General features: G+C 41.7%; 2 protein-coding genes across 9 annotated transcripts in view; one reads left to right on the top strand and one right to left on the bottom strand.

Moving 5' to 3' along the window:
• The window catches only part of LOC109424163 (E3 ubiquitin-protein ligase TRIM9), a 540509-nt gene that overhangs the window by 456945 nt on the left and 58026 nt on the right, over positions 1-25538 (bottom strand). The window lies entirely within an intron of this gene.
• Positions 16137-23991, top strand: LOC134288004 (uncharacterized). Of its 7 annotated transcripts, none has more exons than XR_009997682.1 (3): positions 16137-23571; positions 23631-23713; positions 23774-23991. XR_009997682.1 is itself a non-coding variant. In XM_062851493.1 (3 exons), the coding sequence occupies exon 3, from the start codon at positions 16858-16860 to the stop codon at positions 23353-23355; it is 6498 nt and encodes a 2165-aa protein (XP_062707477.1). In that variant the 5' UTR covers positions 16137-16395; positions 16455-16537; positions 16598-16857; the 3' UTR covers positions 23356-23991. The 7 variants fall into 7 exon arrangements, 2 of the variants coding, with proteins under 2 accessions (XP_062707477.1, XP_062707478.1); XR_009997683.1 differs by having other exon boundaries at positions 23771-23991; XM_062851493.1 differs by having other exon boundaries at positions 16137-16395; positions 16455-16537; positions 16598-23991.

Here is a 25538-nt window from a genome sequence, read left to right as displayed (position 1 = left end):
TTTCACCCAGTTCCATCCATTCTTTGAAATTCCACACGATATGACCCCCTCGGGTGATACCTAAAGGGTAGTCATGTCCAAAACAATGGACGCGTCAGTACCCCCAGAACGCTCCCCGAGGTGTTGCAGAAGATTGTGGATGCGTTGTTACCGCGCCACGACATAGGACCATGGGCTAGCTCCCCCTAGCGAAGTCGCTGAAGTGAACAAGGCTCCGGGTCCGGTTGGTGATCCGTCAGTAGCCACTAAGGCGGCCGCCATTGCGGCCACCATAGGCGAAACTACTGGGGGTGCCGGGGGTGCCAGGCACCCCCTACAATTTTATTGCATTGCTGTGAGATATGGGGCGGTGAATGATGAATGTATGAACTAATGAATTATTGTTTGTGGTGCACCCCCTGGCAAAAATCCATAGTTTCGCCCATGGCGGCCACCCCTGACATGTTCAGAATAGATAGGTCATGCAGATGTGCCTAGATAGAGGTGAATGTTCGGAGAGGTGGAAAAGGAAAATACTAATTCTATTGCCCAAACACGGAAAGCTGCATACAGACCTATCTGCCTATTGGACACCGTCGCGAAACTGTTGAAGCGGATCATTTTTTCGTGGTTGATGGTCCATACCGAGAAACCAGATTATTCTGGGTTCTCGGATAACCTACCGAGCGCTAGTAGGGCTGTACCCAAAACGGACAAGATAGCACTCTAAAAGAAGCGGAGGGAAGTCGACAATTGTGCGGTCGTCACGCTAAACGTGATGAATGCGTGAAGCGTGTTTGGCCGCCATCGAGAGTGTAGGATAACCTATGCTGGAGAGCTACTTCCAGAATAGGATGTTAGTCTACGACACCAGAAGTTCGTTTTGGAGATCTACTTGAAATTCCCCCACGTGCTACTCAGGAAATTACTTCCGGAGTTTCTCAAGGCATTTTATTTCAGGAGTTTTTTGAAAAATTTCTTCCCCCGTTCCTCTCGGAGTTACTTCGGGAAATCGTTCTTCTTAAAGTTTTTTCTGTAGTTTCTCCAAGAATCCTGGAAATTCTTTTCGAAGTTCCTTTAATATTTCTTTCTGGAGATTCTTCAGACATTATTTTTGGATTTTTTTTCGGCAGATTCTTGTAATAGTTGCTTAAGTTCGTAAAAGATAAGTTCAGGATATTAATGTAGGACTTTCTCCAAGGACCAAATTATTTTTATTGTTATGTTGCAACAGCTATTTCTAAACTTGAAGAGAAGTTTGTGAATATATTGTTCAAAGGAAATTTCCGCTACAAATTTTGGATAAAATTCTGATAATTTTAGAAAACCCTTAAGGTTTACAAAAGAGCTAATGGAGAAATTTTGGGGAAGATTTTACACGGATAAAGTAGCTAGAATCAAAAGTTATCTATTGGAGGACGCATGTTCGAATCCTGTGGAAGCGAAGCTGTTATATGTGGCCAGTTTTTTCGCATTTGCATTTAGGCAAATATTGGGAAATCTTGCAGCTGAACATCTTGGAGCAATACCAAAACTTCTGGATGACAGCCAGGGGAAGAACTCCTCAGGGAATCGCAGGGAAGGAGCTGCAAGAAGTATGCCAAGGGCATAAACTCCTGGAATAATTCAAAAGGAATCACAGGAAAAACCTTTTAGAAGAATTCTAACGAGAAAACTCCTGCGGAATCCTCAGAAGAGCAACTCCTAGAAAAATTCAAGGTAGGAATCCCCGGAAAAACTGCATGAGCAACTCTGGAGGAAATCTTTTAGGAACTTTTGAGAATTTCAATGCATTAAGGACCAGGATCGCAATCTAGCGTGACAAAATTAATTACTTCGAAACGAATCATTTTCGACTTATGGTGTATTCGACAAAGATTTTTGTAATGGGGCAAGAAATTAGTAGTTTGCAACTTTTATCCGCATAGGTGGCGCCACCATCCAACTTTTTAGTTTTACGTTCTAGAGACTTCGCGTCTTCGGCAAAGTTGTTCATTTTGACAGAATTAACAGCTCTTTCCTAGAAGTTAAAATTCCACAACCACAGCCTACTGTTTTTTTAAAATAAATTTCAATAGTAAATAACAGTTTTTAGCATATTTTTGGTGGTTTCACGAGAAACCATGTAAATTTAAAATATTTTCTGATGCAGGTGAGCTGAATAATAACTTTCGAAAAGAAGTCGGTGGAATATTAACATTAAAAATTGAAGGAAAAATAAAATAAAAACTAAAAAATGTGTATATATGAAATTTTAATATCTCACAAAGCCAAAAATTGCAACCTGAAATTTTCAGCAATTACACATCAATACTAGTTTATCGGGTTTCGACTGTTTTGATATAGAACTTTGGAAGATGGCTTAGCAGTCTTGGAGGAAATTGAAAACTAGTTGTTTAAATCTTTCCCGACGTTTCGATCCGTTTGGGATCTTTTTCAAGGGTTCGATTTGCTACTGTTTTTTCGTCAAGATTGGTTTTGTATAACGTGAAAATGTCATATGAAAAAATGGTTGGACCAAGTCGAAAAACACTTTACTTTCCGATAAAATAAAGATTTACAATCGCACAAACTGAAATTTCAGTTGAAAACAACTGAAAAATCACGAAATAAAAAAGGTATAACATATGTTGCTATGCATTTTGTTGCTAACAAATCGATCCAATGGGATTATAGGGGACTTCACAAGCTTTCAATTGAGTAACACGGGGATTTCAAAGCGGTTTTGGAGACGTTTTAAAGCGTTTCAGGGCGTTTCAAGAGGATTAATAAAAATTTACGGGGGCTTCAGCTTCATGGGCTCACAGGTGGGTTTCATGGGACTTTCCGGGGATTGCATAGGCGTTTCAATGCGTTTCTAGGGTTTCAAAGAAATTTAAGGGAACTTTAGAGGCTCTCAGATGAGTAACACGGGGATTTAAAAGGCGTTTCAATGCATGACAGGCTCTCAGGTGAGTTTCACGAGGATTTCAGAGGCGTTTCAGTGTTTCTGGAGGTTTAAGTGGGGCTTCATAGGCTTTCAGACTAGTTTTACGAGAGTTTCAGAGGCGGTTCAGGTCGATTCAAGAGAGTTCAGAGGCGCCATAGGCTCAGGTGGAGTTTTATGGGAGTCACATTTTCTAGGTGTTTCAAGGTGTTTCTATGTATTTCAAAGCATTTCATGGGGTTTCACATGCGTTTGACTCACACATGCGGTTATTGACTCTCAAATGGATTTCCCAACAAAAGCGTTTAACAGGCGCATGATAAGATTTCAAAGGGGCTTTAGGGGATTACGCAGGCTCTCCGGTAAGCTTTATAGGGACTGGAGATTTTAGATGCATATCAAAACGTTTCAGGGTGTTTCGGTGATTTCAGAATGACTTCAAGGTGATCCAGATTGATAGCGCTTGTGGAACCGATGACCTGTACTCTAGAAAGTACTTGGAGATTCTCAAACAAACGTTAATCTCACCTCTTGATAAAGTTTCATGAGGCTGTGCAAGGCATGAATTACATTCAAACACACAAATAATAATAGTTGACTTCCCAAGAAACAGAAATAGCTGAATAACAGTTTCTTAAGCTGAAACCACTCTTAAACGGCAACTCTTATATAGCAAAAATGTCTATTGGTTTGAAGCTCAAGAAAGATGTTAGGGAACGTTAAACCGAACATGATTCAAAACTCCAAACAAACTATTCAAAGAAGAATGATATAAATTTTATATATGTATCTGAAAAAAAAAATCCAATAATTATACCAATTCAATATGTTCAGAGTGTGTATGTCATTTTATGTTCAAATTATAGAATAATTGGCTTCATATCTACTAACTTGACACCATCAATATCCTTTTTAGACAGCAATTATTTTCTTATAAAGCCTGTATCCGCAATAATCGGGACACAGAAATACAGCTGTAACTCTGCAATAGATACATTAAAGTTGCTCAAATTCGGCCTAAAACATCTTAAGTTTGTTATGTTCATTTCCTATAATACCTACAGAATTTCATGTGGATCGGTGCAGTACTTTTTTCTGTAGCAATAAAAGAGTAGAATCTGCACCATTGAATTTTGTACAGCCCCTAGTTTTGCATGTCAGCGCTGTAACTTTTGAATTTGGCAAAGGAAATGGCTGAAATTTTGAACACAAACCTCTCAACCTACATTTGTTGCATGGGCAAAATTTCAAAAAAAAAATCAACACACTATCAACAATTTTATAGTCGAAACATGTTTTGAGACTGAACGTGATTTTAGCCCCTCAGACAGCAATTAGTCATCACCCTCTATTGTTTCGATTGTACTGTTGAAAGTACTATACCAATAATCATCCAATTTTGCAGGCATAATTAACACATGATCAACTACCATCTGTGAAAATTCCATGAAAATTGGCAAAGAAATTCAAAAGTTACGAATAGGCAAACATCGCACATTAATAACACGAAAAATATTTTACCAACGCTCACCACTATCAACAGCAGTAGCTTTCAAACCAATTGATCAAAGTTGATGAAATTTTGCAAGAAAGTGTATCTATAAGTATCATAACTGCTAACAAAATTGCATAATTATCATCACAGAATTTTGAGCTGAAGCGTAAAAGAACCATCTATTATGCAAATGAAAATTGGTCATGATTGTACAAAATGCTTAAAACCACCTTTTTTTTGTTTTTCATCCACAGTAGTTAAAAGTAATGCATCGATTTTTATGAAATTTGGCACAAATAATAAACATACACCAAAGAGTTCTGAGTCAATTATTTGGCCAATTTTACCGATTCATTACAGAGCCACAGCCGTACTTCTGTGTCCCGATTATTGCGTATACAGGCGTTATACGATGATTTCTGGCTGGTTCACCGTAACAACACAGGATTTTATATCAATATAGTGACTTACGTACTTCTTAAATGGGTATCGACCGAAGATGGAATGCTTACCTGCAATGAAAGAGTAAATATGATCAGTTATGCGTATTATAATTTTGAGTTTTTCATCTATTTGAACAAAAAAATTATTTATTAAAATTGATCAAAATTAGAATAGAAACACTCATAATATCACATTATTAAGTTTCATAGGGCGAATTTGTGAATTTTCGGCAGTTTAGATTCCTTCGCCCATATAGCCGAGGCGGTAAACGCACGGGTATTCAGCATGACCATGCTGAGGATGACGGGTTCGATTCCCGGTCGGTCCAGGATCTTTTCGTAAAGGAAATTTCCTTGACTTCCTTGCCTTGGGCCAGAGTATCTTCGTTCCTGCCATACGATACGGATTTCTATCGAATGAACAAAAGGTCGAATGTAATTCCACCTGAGCTGCACAAGTGTATTTTATTCGTCAGAAGTCCATCATTTCAACCATCGTCATCGTCATCGCCATCGCATCTAGTGTTGATGCAAAACATTTCACATTCGCCCTATAATAATTCTCCGTATCTGGATTCACCGATATCGTCGCGTCGCATCGTCTACCCATGTAAACAGGGAGGGATGCATGTGCGGTGGATAAATATTCGGAGGGTGAAAAATTGCGCTCTGTAACGAAAGCCATATCCTTGTGGCGTTTGACTGGCTGGCAGTTTATACCTACGAAGAGCGTTGAGCTTTCTCCGTTTGTGGCACAATCTCGCTACTGGCTGTGAATAGTGCTGCAGTAAAGGTACCCTGTACACGTGTCGAACCAGGGTTACCTAACAGTAGTAGAGGGATGCAAACAGGAACGAAGAACGAAGGAGCAAACCCGGAGACCATTCGACTACGAGGGCACCAACGACGACTCCGGGAACGTGAAAGAATATGCTACTACTGACTGCCGTATTCCGCCGAAGCGTTTCTGGTTATAAGGGGTGTGCGCTGACTGGCGCTTTCCGTGTCTTACTTTCATTCACGTGCTGCTGCTCGCTCCCAACATCGACAAATGGGAATGTCGAACGAGGCAAGATGTATTTGTCAACATATGTTCGTTTTATTATTGGGGAATTTCGTGTTTGCATGCACAAGTGCTTCATGAATTAAGATTCGCTTGGTGGTGCAAATTTCCCATCCTTCATCCGGTGAGGAGCGTCGGCGGTCGACATGGCCGCGTGGAAACATAATAACCAGCGATGGACGGGTGGATGGCATCTTCATCTACCGAATACGATTCATCATACAGTGCATCCAAATAGTTTATGATGATTTAAGAAGTTCCCTAGGGATCGTGGTAGATTTGAACAAGTATTTCTCAGAAATAGTAGATAAGAAAACAGTACTTGTATGAAACATTTCACTCCGATATGTCTTGGAAGAAAGAACGCGAAGTGTGAGGAAATAAAATTTTTGTGCCGTTCCCAAGAATCACGTGGGTTCTACCAGAAGCACAGCTCATCACGTGCCGTAAGCCTATATGTGCCGGGATAAGGATGCGTGCATCTTGACGAAACAACAGGAGGTGGCCGAAAGGTGGCAACAGTACTTCGTCAAACACCTGATTGGTGCAAAATACGCAGGCATTGAGGATCTAGGCAACGGTAGAAATGAAAAAATCGCCCAAGGAATCTTTGGACGATTTCCTACAGCAATTATTGGAGAAATTTCTGAAGAAATTTGGCCATTGTTACGATGATGTAAGGGGATCGACTGTGATTGGTATTATGCTAGCGGGGATTTTCGGCTTCCAGTCTCTATCGTGCCGACTAAAAGATCGCGTGTCTGGTCACCGATCGACGATCAACAAACTGGATGAACTACGAGCAGACGAGACGGATCATAAGATGACAAGACTGAGAGAGAAAACAGCGCTACTAGATCACTGTATCATCAACAATAACAATTTTCTATTAGTACCTTTTGTTGCTTGAGTATTAGACTCAAGCAACAAAAAACAGAATTTAGCCATATTAGAGTCATGCCACATCTTGAACACACTAAACACTGTTAACAAACGAACTGACACCGGAAACCTGAGCGGCACGTACGCAGGGGTATTACACACAGTCAAAACGACACAGCAAACAACACATAGAAGAACAGAGGAATAGGTGCACAATAGCGATCATCACTATAACGAGAAACAGACAGAATCGAAATCTGGCGCGAAAGTGACGCCGCCGGTAAGAGGTAGATCGTAGGAGGTAAAACAGATCGTAACTGATAGATTTTAAAAAGTGCGCCAACCAACTCAACCACGTGGGTGTTTAGATACCTTTTTCGGAAACTGGTACCCGAATAATTCTGTTTTCTCGTTATAGTAAAGTGAAGACGTGCGACTATGGTTAATACATACATTACCTCACGAGTAAACGGAGGGACTGTATCTGTAATATTATGTAGAATTATGCTTAAAACCTATGTTAAAACCTGTTCAATTTGCAGATCCTTTGAAAAAGGCACAATATATGTGACCGAAACGTCAGGTGTTGAACCAATATCCATTTATGATTACATAGAAACTGGAAGCCAAAAATCCCCGCTAGCATAATTTTTGAAGAAATCCTTGCAGGCATAACTGAAGGAATCCTTGAACAAATTCAGAAGAATTGCAAAAGAGCTATTGAAGAACCTTAAAAAAAAAATCTTGAAGAAATTCCTAAAGTATTCCTCTGGAAAATTTCTGAAGGAAACATGTGGGGTAGCGCCAAAAGAATCGTTTATGGAAATTTTTAAGAAATTCTTTATGTAGTTCTTGAGAAAACATAATACTGAAGAAATTCCTTCAGAAACCCTTTAAGGAGTTCCCGAAGCAATCGAAGGAAAGCTTGGATAAATTTGTGAAGAAGTCCTTGAAGTAATTGCAAGATTAATCGTAAAAGATATCCAAAACAAAGATCTTGGAGTTCTTCATTTGGATTAAATGCTTTTTTTTGCTTGATGAAATCGTTAGTAGTTATAGAAGTTTCGCGAAGAAAATCCGAACGATACTGTTGTTATCGTTAAAGAAATCTTTTGAGGGACTAATGGAAATGCTGAAAGAATATCTGACAGAATCATTGAAGAAATTCCAGTAGAATTTCTTGGAGGAATTTCTGTGAGAATTCTTGAAAGAATTTCTACATGTTTTGTTAGAAATTCTGAAGTATTTCTTCGGAACTTTCTTCTGGATCTTTATCAGTAATTATTTTGGAAATCCGTTTAGTAATTCGCTAAGAAATGTCTTTAAAAATTAATTTGCAAATCCCTTCGGCAATTACTCTGAAAATTTTCTTCGGAAATTCCTATGGAAATTCCTAATTTTTCTGAATTCATTCTGCATTATTCTTAGAAAATTTCTTTGGCAATTCTATTGGAAACTGTGTCAGCTATTGCGTCGAAATTTGAGTTCGCAATTCCTATGGTAAACATTTTCCAGATTTTTAGGAACTCCGTTCGAAGTCCCATAGAAAATTTCTGCGGCAGTTCTTTAGATACATTATAAGGCAGTTCCTTAAGTAAATTCTTTGATCAATTCTCGGAAATGCTACAGCAATGGCTTTGCGAACTTCTTTAGATTTTCATTTCTAAAGAAATTTAATTGAAACTTCCGTCTGCAAGATTTTGCCGTTTGTTTGACAATTCGTTGTCCTCTAGTAATTACTTTGGAAATAACTTCAACACTTTTCTGGGAACGTCTTTGTCAATTCCTACGTGAATTGATTGGGTAATTCATTTGGCATTAACTTTGGAAATGCATACGACGAATTTCCTGTGAGTTACCTGTAAAAAACTTTCAAACTCCGCCCAGGTAGTTTTTTCGGCAAATTATTTGGAAATCCTTTTAGCATTTATAATTGGATTTGATCCAAAAATACCTATAAGATTATTTTTGGGGATTTATTTTTTTTTTTTTTTTGAAAACCATTTCGGCAATTCCTTCGAAATTTGGTTCGGTAACTGTTTTGGAATTTTCTCGGCAATAATATTCTAAATTGATTTAGGTTATTATTTTCAAAAATATCTTCGACATTACTTTTTTTGTTGCCAATTGCCTTGGATATTTATCAGGCAACTCCTCCGGGATATCAACTTTATTTTTCGATAGTTTACCGGCAGTCTTTTTGCTAATAAACCTGTCCATTACTTTTGTAATTTTTCAATAGTTTCTTTCGAAATTCATTCTACAGGTATTTAAGGGTGCTTAAAATAAATTAATAGTAAAAAAAACAAGACAAGTACTAAAAAAAGTAAAAAGTAAAATTAATTAGTTAATTCGTGTATAAATATAAATGGCAGTTTTTGAACACTTCTCCGGTAATTCCTCAGAAATTCCTTTGGAAATTTCGTTTGATAATTCCTTTCGGAATTCCGTCTGTTAAAACTTTTGAAGTTTTATGAGATACACTATAGTGAATTAAAAAAAAAATCCAAGAATTTACAACGGAACGGCCGAAGTCAATTCAAGGAATTCCTGAATCCTTGTAAGGCTTATTGGAGGAATTTCTAAAGCATTTCCAGTAAAACCACTCAATGCATCATCTGGAGGAACTCCTTTAGAATTTCTTGGAGGTACAGGGGATAGACAAAACGATCGGGACAGGCAAAGTTTTCCACTTTTCAAAAAATGGTCAAATAGCTGTAACTTTTTGAAAAGTACATTTTAAAAAATCTAAAATTAGTTGATAAACTAGTTATGTATCAATGGTCCAAATTTGGGAAAGATCAGGCTATTCTACATAAAGTAAGAAAAATTCTAGAAAAAGTCATATTTATCCGATAGCCAACTTTGAACTGCTATATCTGTGAATTCAATGTACGAAATGCAATGAAATTTTGAGCATTCATGACTTATATGGTAAGCTTTGAAAAACGTTTGACATAACTTCAAATTGTTAACTCGGAAGAAAATTATACCGATTAGATTATTTTGCCGATAGAACACCAAATTATCAAAAAAATCAACATCGCTTCAAAATTCGAGGTGGTAATTAAAGTTTATTTAAATTTCCTCTGATTGACTTCAATATGAACATGGTTTGAAAGGAAGTAACAAAATTACCGGCAATAAATTGAAAAAGTAATGGGAAGCAAATTAAATCAGACCAATTTATTAAAAAATCATAAAATTAATGAAATCGCCATATTTTCTTCCGTGTTAATAATTTTAGGTTATGTTGAAAGTTTTCCAAAGCCAATCATAAAAGTCATAAATGCTCAAAATTTCATTGCATTCGGTTCATTGAATCCGGAGATATGCAAAGTTGGCTATCTGATAATTATTACTTTTTCTAGAATTTTTCTAACTTCATGTAGAATAGCCCGATCTTTCCCAAATTTGGACCATTGATACACAACTAGCTTATCAACTTACAGTAAAAAAAAAAAGATTTTTTGATGCACTTTTCAAAAGTTGCAGCTATTTGACCATTTTTTAAATAGTGAAAATTTTGCCTGTCCCGATCATTTTGTCTATCCCCTGTATTTGTGTAAGAATCTTCGAAAAAATCTTGCAGGAGTAATTACATATATAAATACATGAAGAAATCCTTGCATGAAAGAATACCTAGCAAAATCCATTTAAGAATGAATGAATGGAATCAATTGAAAAAAAAACCAAGAGAATACTTGGATAAATTCTGAATGAATCTTTGGAGCAATCGTAAGAGAATTTATTGGATGAACTCCTAAAGATATCTCTGGAAAACATCCAGAAAGAAGTTTGGGAGGAATTTCTAAAGGCTTCTTTGAATAAATTCCTTTAGAATTTTGAATCAAACCTTTTAGACTTCCCTGGAAAAATCTAAAAAGTAATTGTCGGTAAAACCCTTGGAGAAGATGTTGAATAAATTAAACATGAAAGCTTTAACCTTTGCAGGAGTTTCTAACATGATCCCTGAAGAAATTCTGAACGAATCTTTTCATAATTTCCAAGAGATTTTTTAAAAGAAACATTTTAAGATTCCTTGGAAAAATTCTCGTAGGAATTCTTGAAGCGATTCCTGAAGAATTCCCGATGGATGTCCTCTTTGAAATCTTAGCCTTGCATTAATTACTAGGATGCTTCTAGGCAATCTTTAAGAATTCCTGAAGAAAGTGGCAAACCAGTCATAAAGGAGGAACCCTTGAAGAAACTTCTGGAGAAATTAATTGTTTTGATAAGATGATAAATACGCATTTTAATTCTACTCAGAACAAAGGAATAAAGCGCTTTTTGTTTTGTTTCTTATGTTTGTGTATTTGTAAGAAGTGATCCCGAATGATGACGAAAATTACGTAATCAATCGGTGTCGTAATCGCTTTGTTATCGAATAGGATGAATTTGGGATTGTAAGATTACTAAGGGCATCCAAAGGAACACTATTGCTAAACAACGGCTAAATAAACCGCTATTTAGCTTGATTTTAAAAATTCTGGCTGAATAAGCTGTTATTCAACTATCATTGTTACTTGGAATGTTAACCCTACCAGGAATTCTCAAACAATTCTTTAAACGATTTTTAAAGCATTTATTGAAGGAATGATACATAAATCCTGGAGAAATTCTTGACAGAAACATAGAATGATTCAAAAGGTTTATCGAAAGAATTTTGAAGGAGTCTTATCAAAAATCGGAATAGAATTTTTTAGGAGAGTTCCCAGATGAAAGTTTGGGAAAACTCGAAAGAATTCCTACACAAGTTCCTCTAAGAATTTTCTTCTGTTGGAATCCTTGGAAAATTTTTTTCAATAATTTTTGAATGGGTCCTTTAGAAAACTCCTGGAGGAATTCAAGGATGAATCTCTCAGTAAAATCTTAGAGAAACTGCTTAAAGAATCCTTGCAGAAAATTTTCGGAAAAAACTTTGCTTTAATTTTTGGAGGAATCTTTGGAAAAATTTGAAATGCAGAAATCTTAAGAAATGTTAAACGAAGTGTAGAATTAGCTATAAGTTAAAATACACATTAATAAAAATAAAAAAAAAAGAAATGTTAAAAAAATCCAAGATGAGTGATTAATGCTTGAGGAAATGCCAAGATAAATTCTTGGGGAAATATCTGAAAGAGTTATGTGAGGGAATAATTGATAAATCCTTGAAGAATCTATGGAAAAATATTTGAATTCCGTGGAGAATCATCGAAGGAATATTTGGAGGATCTCCTGAAAGCAACGGAGAAATGTGTGAAGAAATCTGATGGAATCCCGATGTAAATTCTTGAAATAATGTCTGGCTCCGACAGAATCATTGATGATTTTTTTGTAGGTAGTGTTTTTCTGGAATTTTTCAAGAATTCTTTGGAGGATCTTCTAGATGAATCCTCAGAGATATTATTGATAGATTCCTGAACAAATATTCCGAGAAATACTCGATGAAGCCGTTGCAAGATTTTTTTAAGTACTCTAAAACAGCCTCGGAGACTACACTGTAAAAATTCCTGAAGGAGTTCTCAGAGAAATACTGGATGACATTCTTGCATTTACAGCTTAAAAGATTCTTGAAGAGAAATTATTCTTCAAGATAGATTTCTCAAAAAAAACGGGTAATGCTGGCGGGGAGTTTCGGCTTTCATTCTCTGTGCTATCATAAACGTACATTGGTTCAACACCTGACGTTTCGGTCACATATATTGTGCCTTTTTAAAGGATTGTATAGTTTTAACATAGTTCTTGTAACATAATTCTACAAAATCTTACAGATAGACCTCCGTTTACTCGCGAGGTTCAAGGTGTGTTCAACGTAATTTAATGAGCTTTGAAGAGTTGCAACATTACAACAACTGAAAACCGAACAGTTAAGCGAAATGTTGAGTAAAAAAATGTGAAAATAAACGGTAAAAGCCCAACTTGAAGTGACAGCACAAGAGTGACGAAAAATATAAGTGTTTTGTGGTGCTTACAAACAACTCCGTAAAACCATCAGACAGAAATTTCACGTTCCCGGTCGTTCATCACCGTATGAAACCATCTTTCGATCATGAATCATAAAGAGGTTGATTGCGCAATCATGCATAAATGTCAAACAAAACAAATTGAATTTCGGTTCGTTTACCGGTTCGAATTGGCATGAATGATTGGATTGCACAGAAGAGACAGACCGGGTTGTTTACTGCAACCAAACCGAGACCCACATTAAAGCGAAACCAACCGGCTCCAAAAGGGAAGACTGTGACGGTGCAGTTGTGTGAATGGTCCCAACCCGTCTCCCGAAGACCTTCGTTTATTAGCTCACTATTTGTAACGTTTGTGGTTCGCAGCATTGAAAAGCAAGACAACGCGCGAGCAAAAAAAAGCTTAACGATCTACGAAAAAGCGCCAATCATATATTTTTGCTTCGACTTTCTTCGCCGCGGTTGGTTACGGGTTGAAATTGTTCGCTTGCGGCCAGGGACTGGAAAAAGAATGTAAGAGCTTTCTTTCAGTTTCTTTCCATGATGGGTGGTGGTGGCGTTGAAGAAAAATATGAGCGACACTGCATTCGCAAAAGTGGCGAGATGACGTACCGTCTGAAATGAAGTACCTTATGTGAGTGCCATTCTCGTATATATTTCTGTTGGTCGTAAAACTGTTTTTGTGTGGTAACAATATTTTGGAATCGTTGGCGCCATCAGCAAAAATGTTGTTTTTGATCGAATGAGCGAAACAGTCGAAAGAAGGAGTAAAGGACACCTTTTGTAGGTTGGTACAGATTTAGGTCAACGCCATTGCGTTACCCACTTGCAGCCATAGCAGAAATAATGTAAATTGTCATAAGCGTTGGACATGGTGGCGCTGCAAAACGGTGAGACCAAGGGTGAAACGACAAGAATTGTCAAGCGATGACAAAGTTCGCCAGCTAAGAGTTGTGTGCTTAGCTGGTAGTGCAGCCTGAGCACTGTTGTCCTTCTGACATCAGCTAGATTAAAAAGGTACGTGCCGAGCGTCTGTTCACCAAAAAGGTGCGGCTCAAACAGCGTCTGTTCAGGCATCCAGCGGCTGTGTATGGAATGCTCTTCCACCGGAAATTATACCTATGGTGGCAGCCCCACCACGGTGGATAGGGGACCTTAGGCCAATAACCTACTGTTCTCGAAACCCAAAACCGTTACAGAAACCGAAAATGGAAGATTACGAACTGGTTCAACGGTAACGACTTCTAGAGCGAAACAACGGAAAAGAATTGGAATTTGGAATGCATTAACCCTATCCCAGCAGGGTAAACAGGCACAACTAGCCAATGAGGCATGCCGTATGAAGCTTGAGATCCTAGGACTGAGCGAAGCCCGTTGGCCGAACTTTGGAGAACACAGATTGGCGTCAGGTCAAATTCTGCTATTTTCTGGCCTACAAGTTGAACATGTTTCTCCTCGCCGTGAGTTGGTTTTCTGCTCAGCGCTCATACCCACGCTGCGCTCATGAAGTGGGAACCTTCTAATGAGGGGATAATTGTAGCCAGATTCAGAACACGGGTTCGAAACCTTGCCTTGATCCAATATTACGTGCCAACCGATGCTGCCGAATGGCAAGGCAAAGAGAACTTTTCCAGTCAACTGAATGCTGTCGTGGAAAAGTTTCTTAAAGGCGATATCATAATCCTCACGGGCGACTTCAACGCGAAGGCTCGTTTCGACAACTCGGACTATGAGCACGTCACGGGACGCCATGGTCTCGGAGAAATGAGTAAGAACGGAGATCTGTTTGCAGAGTTTTGTGGCAACAATGACCTGGTGATTGGAGGGAGATTCGCTCTTTCCATATCTACCAGTGCACAAAGTGACAAGGGCTTCCCGTGATGGCGTCACGGAAACTCAAATCGACCACATCTGCATCAGCCGAAAATGGAGACGGAGCCTTCTTGATGTGCGGAACAAACGTAGCGCCGGCATTGCGTCCGATCATAATCTCTTAATCAGCGGCGGGACCCGGAAGCGCATTGCCAGGATCCATCGACAGGAGAAGAAAATCGGGCGCCGGTTCAACACACGCCGGCTGGAAGACGCTGCGGTAAAAAGGATTTTCGTCGTGAAACTAGAGAACCGAGCTGCGGATATTTCGGAAGGTGAAAGCGTAGAAGTACAATTGAGCACCATCAAGTACGCCTTCATCCCCACCGGCGAGAATAATCTGGGTGAGCTACGCACCCGGAGAAAGTAGTCAATCGTACATGATACCAGGAGGAAGATAGAAGAGCGAAGAAACGCCAAAGCTGCAATAGAGCGAGCGAAAACAGAAGGTGCCAAAGCCGTAGCCCGTTAGCGCTATTCGGCTCTCGAGATGAAAGTATTTTTTTATCTGTATTAACGAGATTTTTAGCCCTAGGCTACTTCCCTTCCGAAGGAAGAACTCACATTTTGCGAGTTTGTCGGGAGTGGGATTCGATCCCAGGTCCTCGGCGTGATAGTCAAGTGTTCTAACCATCACTCCAGATCCGCTCCACGAGAAGAATGTAAAACGACGCTGTTTCACGTTACCTTATTAATACTACGATGCTCGTGAAAGACGCGTCTAGTCAGTTATTGACCGACCCAGCTGTCCAGTTGAAACGCTGGTTCGAGCACTTTGGAAACCCTTTTCAAGTGTCGGCCACACCATCATCATTTCAGCATGATCTACCAAAGGTTCGACGCATTACCCGTGTCAACAGCGAAGCTCCATCAGTGCAGTAGATAGAAACAGTCATCCGTAGCATGAAATCGAATAGGGCCCCAGTTGTCGATCGCATATCAGCGGAGATGCTCAAAGCCCGTATCTGCACAACTGCTGCATCAATTATTCTGCAACATATGGGAAACAGCGACTTTTCCGGTCGACTGGATGCAAGGCGTCTTAGTAAAGGTGCCCAAAAAGGGTGACCTGACTGTATGCGATACTTGGTGGGGCATCATGTTACTGTGTATCGTTCTCAAAGTCCTCTGCAAAGTGATCCTTAACCGGATACAGGAGAAGATTGACGCAACTCTCCGACGGCAGCAAGCTGGATTCCGTACTGGACGATCATGTGTGCAAATCAATGAATTCCAAGAGTCTCTCTACCTGGTGTTCATTGATTACGAAAAAGCTTTCGACCGTCTCAATCACGAAAACATCTGGGAAGCCCTCAGGCACAAGAGTGCTCCTGAGAAAATCATAGACCTCATTGAAGCACAGTACAGGGCATTTTCGTGCAGATTTTTTTTCCTTCTAAACCATAGCAGATGATCGCTCAACAGACACCCTAACAGAAGGTTAGGGTAGTATAGGTCTGAGGCCGTCTTCTACAACAAAAGTAAAAGCCAGGACTACTCCCTCATCGTACCCACTAAACACATTCTGTTACGACCCCTCGGTCGACGCGGCTCACCAGAACAATATATTTTGAGCGTTACCTAACGATGATATCTGCAACGCGCCTCGAACGAGAACGGATGACAGAATGCGAACGTCAAACGTGCATGCAGATTTGGTGAGATGGCAAAAACCCGAAAAGTTGAACTAAATAGTGTACATGCTGTCATGCTAATGTTAAAAATTCTAAATTTTTGCTTATAATTACACTTGAACTAAATTTCTTCACATCGATATTAATCCTAGCGAGGTAATTATGTCTTGAAATATAAATAATGTGAATTCTAAGGTGTTACTGTTTCTAGACAGACAATTACTGTAAATTCGCCTAGCTAACCTATAGCAGATCTAGTTGATCTGAAGATCGGAATTCTTCATTGATCCGAAGCAACGTAAGTGGAACATTTCAATGAATTCAAATAATAAGTTCTTACGTTCTAATGTTATAGTAGGAAATAGGTTGGAGCTAAAAGGAAGTCAAAGGAAGAAAATACCGTGAGCAAGTAGAAGTAGGAAGATTAGTGAACGAACTAAACGTAAGTGGTTGAATGAGGAGTTGTTAATTTGAACTAATAATTTTAATTTTAGGAATTTTTTAATGTTCGCCAATAAACATTAAGGAATCGGAATCCTCTGCTTTCTTCCTCTTCATTCCCGTTGACGGAGCGTCAACAAATTAAAAAATTCGTTTATCTCCCATACCGATTGGGCGATGCTTGGGCGAACGCCAATCAAGACGAGGAGCACTGCAGCAGCCCGTGATGGTCGGTCTGCAGCTGGGTCTACACGAGAAGACATCGTGCGTAATGATGGCTCTCAACACTGCAAAGCCTGCACCGACGATGACAACACTCGAATGGTCCAGTGCGATAAATGCGACGACTGGTACCATTTTGCGTGTGTAGAAGTGAGCCGAGGTGTCGCTGACCGCGATTGGCATTGCCCTATATGCCAGTCGGCCGCCAAAGGAGCCAAGAAGAAACATTCGTCTAAGGTAACCTCTACAGAACCGGCCGTGAGTACGTCAGCTCCCATAAACCCCGCTATAAGAGTTACATCAGTTCCATTGAATGTTGTTCCCCAAATTCCGATAAATTTACCCGCCTTGCCCCACGTAACAAGTTGTGATGTTAACGAGTCTGTGTTAACTCACGTTCCATCGAATATGATATTTCCGCCTGTTTCTGCCAATAAAGCTAGCAATACCTTGAATCCGCTAATTGCCTATACTGTAACTAGTACCCCCGTCCCTTCAAATATGCTAGCACCACCAGGCATATTCACCCTCGCCGGAAGTTCGGATTCGCCTAACCCACCTTACACGTTGATGTCATCGAATGCCGTAATACAGTCAACAGCATGTACTGTCACTAGTTTTCCGAGGATGACTGAGATCAGCCAGTGTCCCCCGATATCTTCTGGAGCCCAGCCGATACCAGCAGTCACAAACATCCCCCTGGCATCCAGCACCATCATCCCTACCTCTGGACCTCTAGCTGGAAAATCTTCGAAAGAGCCGCTGAAATCAACGTCGAACATACCTCGAAGTAACGCGAAGCAAGTCTTCGGGGAGACATCAAGTCAGCACTCTGGAGCTTCGAAGAGGTCCACCAAGCAGAAACAGTTAGAGTTGGAGTTGAAAATGCTCGACGAGGAGCGGAAATTGCAAGAAGAGGAGAACTTGAAAAAGCGAGAGTATCTTCAAAAGCGGTACGCCATCCTTTTGGAGATTGCCAGCGAGTCGTCGTCGGTTGCTGAAATCGAAGAAGACAAAGTCGAGGATCGAGTGGATGAATGGGTCAACAATCGTTTGAACGCAGGCCCAGCAGTGCCAGATCCAGAAGTGCTTCCGGAATTACTTGATGTGAACATAGCTAGACAACCACCTTACAACAACGCGTATCCGATCTGTAGTCAGCCAGAGATATCTAGAAGAATTCCTGCTCGGCTTGAAACCGTATCATTCCGTCAACCTAGAATGTTTCCAACTTCTGCAACGGACCGATATGCCAGTATGCCAGTGCGTCAACCAGAAGCTACCGCCCCCCAGCATCAAACCGTAAACTCTAGGATACATCGACCAAATGCCAACCATCAGCCGGACAGACAATCGAGAAACGTGAATTTGCTTGGACTCGGTCGATCTTCGCTGGGACGTGACCTGTTTGAAGATGATGAGGACAACAATCTAACTCGTAGTCAAGTTGTAGCTCGCCAGGCCGTGTCACGTGAACTTCCGACCTTCAGTGGGACTCCTGAAGAATGGCCACTGTTTTTCTCCTCGTTCACAACTACGACAAGCATGTGCGGATATACAGCGGAGGAGAATCTTGTTCGTTTGCAGAAATGCCTCACGGGAAAAGCCTTCGAAGCAGTCAAATGCATGCTAATGCACCCGATGAACGTGACTCAAATTATTTCAACCCTGAAAATGAGATTTGGAAATCCAGAGATTATAGTGCACAACTTAATGGCCAAAATCAGCTCAACTCCGGCTCCTAAAGCTGAAAAATTAGATACCATTATCGAATTTGCGCTTGCTGTGCAAAATTTGTGCGCCACAATCGAGGCGTGTCAGCTGGAAGAATATTCCTACAACGTGGCTCTTCTCCGTGAACTCGTGGATAAATTACCGTCCGCAATCAAACTGGATTGGGCCAGATATCGTCGTAATTTTGCTGCTGTGAATTTGTCAATCTTCTCTGGTTGGTTGTATGAGCTCGCGGAGGATATCTGTCCGCTTGCTGGGCCACCCAGTGATCCCAAGATCAATCGAGTAGGAAAGAATAATCCAGCGTTTCTGAATGCTCATGCTGAGGAAGTCGACGATCAACCGAGGAAGCTGCTCAAGGAAGGAACTTTGACGGATCAGTTCAAGAAAACAGATGCGGCGTGTTTAGTGTGCAAAAGCAACTGTCCCACCATAGACAAATGTCAACGGTTCTATGAAATGGGGTATAATTCACGATGGGCTGTTGTCAAAGAATTTGGACTGTGCAGAAAATGTCTCAATACTCACAAGGGACCATGCAAGATACAGAAACTATGCGGCAAAAACGGCTGTGAATTCAAACATCACGAGCTTCTGCATAATAATTTGCGAGACCAGAAAGCTGCTGTGAAGACCGGGGTAAAATCCGATGCGCCACGCGAGAACCTTGCAGCAGATACCACAAGATCATCCGAGAGTGAATGCAACATCCATCATCAGATCACCAACAAGACCTTGTTCCGAGTTGTTCCTGTAATTCTCTACGGACCAGATAAGCCCATAAGGACGTTCGCGTTCCTCGATGATGGATCTTCCTATACTTTAATGGATGCTGATCTAGCTATGGAACTGAAAGTAGAAGGGAATCATGAACCTCTCTGCCTCAAGTGGACGGGAAACATGTGTCGCTCAGAAAATGACTCAATCAAGGTGAACGTCCAGATTTCTGGAACCGGTCCAAATGCAAAAAGGTATTGGCTTCAGGGAGTTCACACGGTTTCCGCTTTAGATCTGTTCCGTCAGTCCGTTGATGCGCGCGAGATGGCGGATCATTACAAACATTTGCGAGGGATTCCGGTAGAGTCTTATCAGAACGCGCAACCACGGATACTAATTGGTATGAAAAACGCAAATCTCGGTTATCCTCTGAAAGGGCGAGAAGGAAAGCCTAATGAACCTATAGCAACAAAAACCAGGCTAGGATGGGTTCTTCACGGAGGTTGTGACGGAACTGATTTGTTGTTAGCTTATCACGGTGTACAATGCGGTTGCTCCGAAACATCTGACGATTTCCTTGAGCAAACGATACGAGAATATTTCTCTCTAGAAGGCCTTGGAGTCACTAAGCAAGATAAGCCACTATTTTCCAAGGAGGATCAACGAGCGCTGGAGATCTTGCATAAAATTGTCCAAACTGACAACGGACAATACGAAACGCGCCTTCTTTGGAAATATGACGAATTTCGATTGCCGAATAGTAAGCCTGCAGCACTGCGACGATTGCATTGCCTTGAATCCCGGATGAAGAGAGAACCAGAGCTAGCTGTCGCCCTTCGTGCAAAAATAGAGGACTACAAAGAAAAGGGCTACATTAGGAAGCTTGTAGAAGCAGAACTTCAAGAGTTGCAGCGTATCTGGTATATACCCATATTCCCAGTGTTCAACGCAAACAAACCAGGAAAACTGCGTATCGTTTGGGATTGCGCAGCTAAAACCGGAAACGTTTCTCTGAATTCTATGTTGGTTAAAGGTCCGGATCAATTGACTCCCCTGACCGATGTACTATACAGGTTCCGGGAAAATAAGATTGGAATCAGCGGCGACATAAGAGAAATGTTTCTTCAAGTGCGAATCGCTAAAGAAGATCAGGGTTGTCAACTATTTCTATGGAAGGATGACCCCGAAGACGAAGTGCCTAGTACCTATGTGTCCCAAGTGATGACATTCGGGGCATGTTGCTCACCAAGTTGTGCTCAATTTGTTAAAAATTTGAACGCGACAAAGTATGCTGGCAAATTCCCGAGGGCAGCTGAAGCTATCACGAAGCAGCACTATGTGGATGACATGCTGGACAGCGTCGAAAGCGAAGAAGAAGCCATCCAGTTAGCGGAAGATGTCAGATTCATCCATGCTGAGGCCGGGTTTGAAATGCGGAATTGGATTTCTAACTCCAGCGATGTTCTTCAAGCTCTGCATCAAGAGAAAACAGACAACAAAAGTCTTCATGTTGGATCTGAGTTGGGTACAGAAAAGGTCCTAGGAATGTGGTGGTGCACGAATACGGACAGTTTCACCTACAAACTCTCGCCGAAGCACGATGCTGAGCTCTTGACGGGAAATCGAATCCCCACTAAAAGGGAGGTACTGCGCACACTCATGTCCATTTTTGACCCACTAGGATTGCTATCCCATGTACTCGTCTGTATCAAAATCTTGTTCCAGGAGATTTGGCGATCTGCTATTGACTGGGATGACGCAATACCGGATAAACTCCATGAAAAATGGGATCAATGGTTACGGATTCTTCCAAAATTAAAAGACGTCAACATTCCGCGCTGCTACCGCTTGTTGACCACAGTGGGCCCGGACACGCTGATTCAACTACACACATTTGTTGACGCGAGTGAGCTGAGTTATGCGGCGGTGGTATACTTGCGATTTCAACAAGGCAATACGGTAGAATGCGCGATTGTGGGAGCCAAATCGCGTGTAGCGCCACTAAAATTCATCTCAATTCCCCGTCTTGAGCTACAAAGTGCGGTTCTTGGAGCAAGACTTGCTAATACAATTACTGAAGCCTTGTCCTTTAAGATCAACGAACGATTCTTTTGGACGGACGCCCGCGATGTGTTATGCTGGTTGCGTTCAGATCATCGTCAATATTCGCCATTCGTGGGTTGGCGAGTTAGCGAAATATTAGAAGAGACGAATATCAATAACTGGAAGTGGATCAGCTCGCAGGACAACGTAGCTGATGAAGCAACTAAATGTAAACGAACACCGGATCTTAGCAGTCAAAGTAGATGGTTCAGAGGACCTGAGTTTCTATGGAAATCAGCAGATACATGGCCATGTGAACCTTTCAGCTCAAACACTACCAAAGAGGAGCTTCGTGCCAATTTGCTTTTCCACAAAGTTGTGCCACTGCCGCTATTTCAAGTAGCAAAATTTTCGGTATGGAATCGTTTGCTTCGAGTTGCAGCTGCCACAATCAGATTTATCGCCAATGTCAGGTGCAAAACAGCGGGCGTTGATCGCAGCACGGGACCATTCTCCAAGGATGAGCTTTTGAGTGCTTCAAACCTTCTTTACCGCCAAGCTCAAAGTGAAGCCTTTGCAGAAGAGATAGCTATGTTGTCGAATACCGAGAAACCTATACCTAAGTCGAGTTCTATCTTCACGATGAATCCATTTTTAGACAAAAACCGAGTGCTCCGAATGCATGGTCGTATCAGTGCGTGTGAGTATGCCAGTACGGATGCCCGAAACCCAATAATACTTCCGAAAGATCACCACATATCGAAGCTCATCGTTCAGGATTATCATCAACGGTATCATCATCGCAATCACGAGACAGTACTGAACGAGTTGCGGCAAGTTTTTCGAATTCCGAAATTGCGAGGAATGTTTCGAAAGGTTAAATCTGACTGTCAAACTTGTAAAAACCAACGAGCCACACCTCTTCTTCCTCCGATGGCAGACCTTCCAAGTGCTAGATTGGCTGCTTACACCAGGCCTTTTTCGTACATCGGCATAGATTATTTCGGCCCCATGACTGTGGCAGTAGGAAGAAAGAATGAGAAGCGATGGGGAGTTCTTATAACCTGTTTAACAATCAGGGCGGTACATATAGAAGTTGCACATTCACTAAGTGCAGATTCTTGCATAATGGCATTGCGGAGTTTCATGGCAAGGCGGGGAGTTCCTATCCAAATATATAGCGATAGAGGAACAAATTTTATTGCTGCTAGCAAGGAACTAAATGAGGCATTAAGGGACATGGACCAACAGAAAGTCATCCAAGAGATATCCAGTCAACACACTGAATGGACCTTTATTCCACCCGCTTCCCCGCATATGGGAGGGGCCTGGGAGCGGCTCATCCAAACAGTAAAAGTGAACCTTCAAAAGATGTTACCAATGCGCCATCCGACAGATGAAGTACTCCGCAGTACTCTAGCTGAAATTGAAAACCTAATCAATTCCAGACCATTGACGCACGTTCCTGTAGACGACCCTGAGGCACCGGTGCTTACACCAAACCATTTTATACTGGGTTCGTCAAGCGGGCTCAAACCTGCGTCTCGATTAGACGATAGAGCCTTGATTCTGCGCAGATCTTGGCGACAGTCGCAAAGGGAAGCGGACTTATTCTGGCAGCGTTGGCTCCGCGACTACCTGCCAGTATTAACCAAGCGTACAAAGTGGTTCGCTAATGTCAAACCCATTGAACATAACGATATCGTCATGATAGTTGATCCAGATCTCCCCAGAAATTGTTGGCTTAGAGGTCGGGTCATTGCAGTGAACCAAGCGAAGGACGGGCACGTGAGATCAGTCGCAGTACAAACTACAAAAGGAATCTACGAGCGACCGGCTTCGAAGATAGCTGTATTAGATGTTCGCCGCGAGGAGCCAGTAGACCAGAACCCTGGCGTACTGGGGGGGGAGTGTTACGACCCCTCGGTCGACGCGGCTCACCAGAACAATATATTTTGAGCGTTACCTAACGATGATATCTGCAACGCGCCTCGAACGAGAACGGATGACAGAATGCGAACGTCAAACGTGCATGCAGATTTGGTGAGATGGCAAAAACCCGAAAAGTTGAACTAAATAGTGTACATGCTGTCATGCTAATGTTAAAAATTCTAAATTTTTGCTTATAATTACACTTGAACTAAATTTCTTCACATCGATATTAATCCTAGCGAGGTAATTATGTCTTGAAATATAAATAATGTGAATTCTAAGGTGTTACTGTTTCTAGACAGACAATTACTGTAAATTCGCCTAGCTAACCTATAGCAGATCTAGTTGATCTGAAGATCGGAATTCTTCATTGATCCGAAGCAACGTAAGTGGAACATTTCAATGAATTCAAATAATAAGTTCTTACGTTCTAATGTTATAGTAGGAAATAGGTTGGAGCTAAAAGGAAGTCAAAGGAAGAAAATACCGTGAGCAAGTAGAAGTAGGAAGATTAGTGAACGAACTAAACGTAAGTGGTTGAATGAGGAGTTGTTAATTTGAACTAATAATTTTAATTTTAGGAATTTTTTAATGTTCGCCAATAAACATTAAGGAATCGGAATCCTCTGCTTTCTTCCTCTTCATTCCCGTTGACGGAGCGTCAACACATTCCTATGGTCGCCAAACCCTACGTCTCTCCGGAACCACCAAGAAGGTATTGCTTCAGAGAGGGGCTAGTGCACATCGCACCCTCAAGGTTAGCTGCGTAGCCTAGCAGCAACGAACATCGATGACTCGCTCTGGAGAGTCCATCACGGTAACATGCTGACGCTTAGCCAGTTTCCCGAGTGGTCCTCGCCACTCCCTTTGTCCTCGGAAGGCGGGCAAGGTCAACCCCGCCCGCGCCCAACTGCTTTGCAGACATCAAGAACTGATGCCCACGTGCAACCCGATCTGACCTGCTGAAGGCAAGGGTATCCCTACCCTTCATGCCCTATCAACTGCACCCGAAGGTTGCTGACAGCAGGGTCTCCACCTGCCCCGACCCTTGCCGGGGACCCCTTTCCAATCGCGGGCTCGGTTCCAACCCAGTAGACCGACACCACGACAGCACCGCTAACGGGACTTCTTCTCCGCGGCCACTTAATCGCTGTAAGGGTCGATCTCGACCGCAGGGCACCGGTAAGACCTACGAAGCCGACTCCGAACCCCTGGACCACCTCTTGTACTGCATCTGAACTAGCCATTCTCCGAGTCCACGCGCCACCTCCTCTGTAGCTCCCAGACGATATGGGTGATAGCCGTTGAAACGGCGTTCTAGCCAAACTCATCCCTACACATCCTCTTTTTTTTTTTCTTTTCCTTCCATAGGGGGATAATCTGCTCAACAGACACCCTAACAGAAGGTTAGGGTAGTGTAGGTCTGACAGGCCGTCTTCTACAACAAAAGTAAAATCCAGGACTACTCTCTCCTCGTACCCACTAAACCATTCCTATGGTCGCCAAACCCTACGTCTCTCCGGAACCACCAAGAAGGTATTGCTTCAGAGAGGGGCTAGTGTTACACATCCTCTGGACCAAGTTGTCCGGGTTTGTGTCCTCCCCGCATGTGGCAAGCATGCGGTCACGCATTGTGCGAAAACGCGGGCACACGAACAAAACGTGTTCCGCCGTTTCCTCTAAACCATTGCACACTGGGTATTTGGGAGAATCCGCATGCCCGAAACGATGTAGATACTGTCGGAAGCAACCATGACCTGTAAAGACCTGTGTCAGGTGGAATGTAACTTCCCCATGGCGCCTATTAATCCAACTATCTACCCTCGGTATCAACCTATGGGTCCATCTTCCTTTGGTGGAACTGTCCCACGCGCGCTGCCATTTGACCATAGAGGCCATCCTGACAGTCTTGCGTATGCCTCTTGTGCCGCGCATTTCGAAGCACTCCATGTCCTCACTGATAAGAATGCTGATAGGCACCATACCAGTAATGACGCAGAGAGCGTCGTGTGACACGGTACGGTATGCGCTCGCAACCCTCAGGCACATAAGCCTGTAAGTACTTTCCAGCTTCCGTCGGTAGCATTTAGTACTTAGCGCGGTGCCCCACGCCGGGCCGCCATACCTAAGTATGGACGTAGCAACACTAGCCAGAAGCTTGCGCTTACTGGCGTACACCGCAGAGCTATTGGACATTATACGGGACAGTG

This window comes from Aedes albopictus, chromosome 2, assembly GCF_035046485.1.
Source record: "Aedes albopictus strain Foshan chromosome 2, AalbF5, whole genome shotgun sequence".
Taxonomy (NCBI): Eukaryota; Metazoa; Arthropoda; class Insecta; order Diptera; family Culicidae; genus Aedes; species Aedes albopictus.
Note: the sequence above shows the minus strand (reverse complement) of the source record. Positions and strands in the feature narration are given on the sequence as shown.

Coding starts and splice junctions, on each gene's coding strand:
- LOC134288004 (XM_062851493.1), top strand. CDS start 16,858: ATGCTTGGGCGAACGCCAATCAAGACGAGGAGCACTGCAGCAGCCCGT.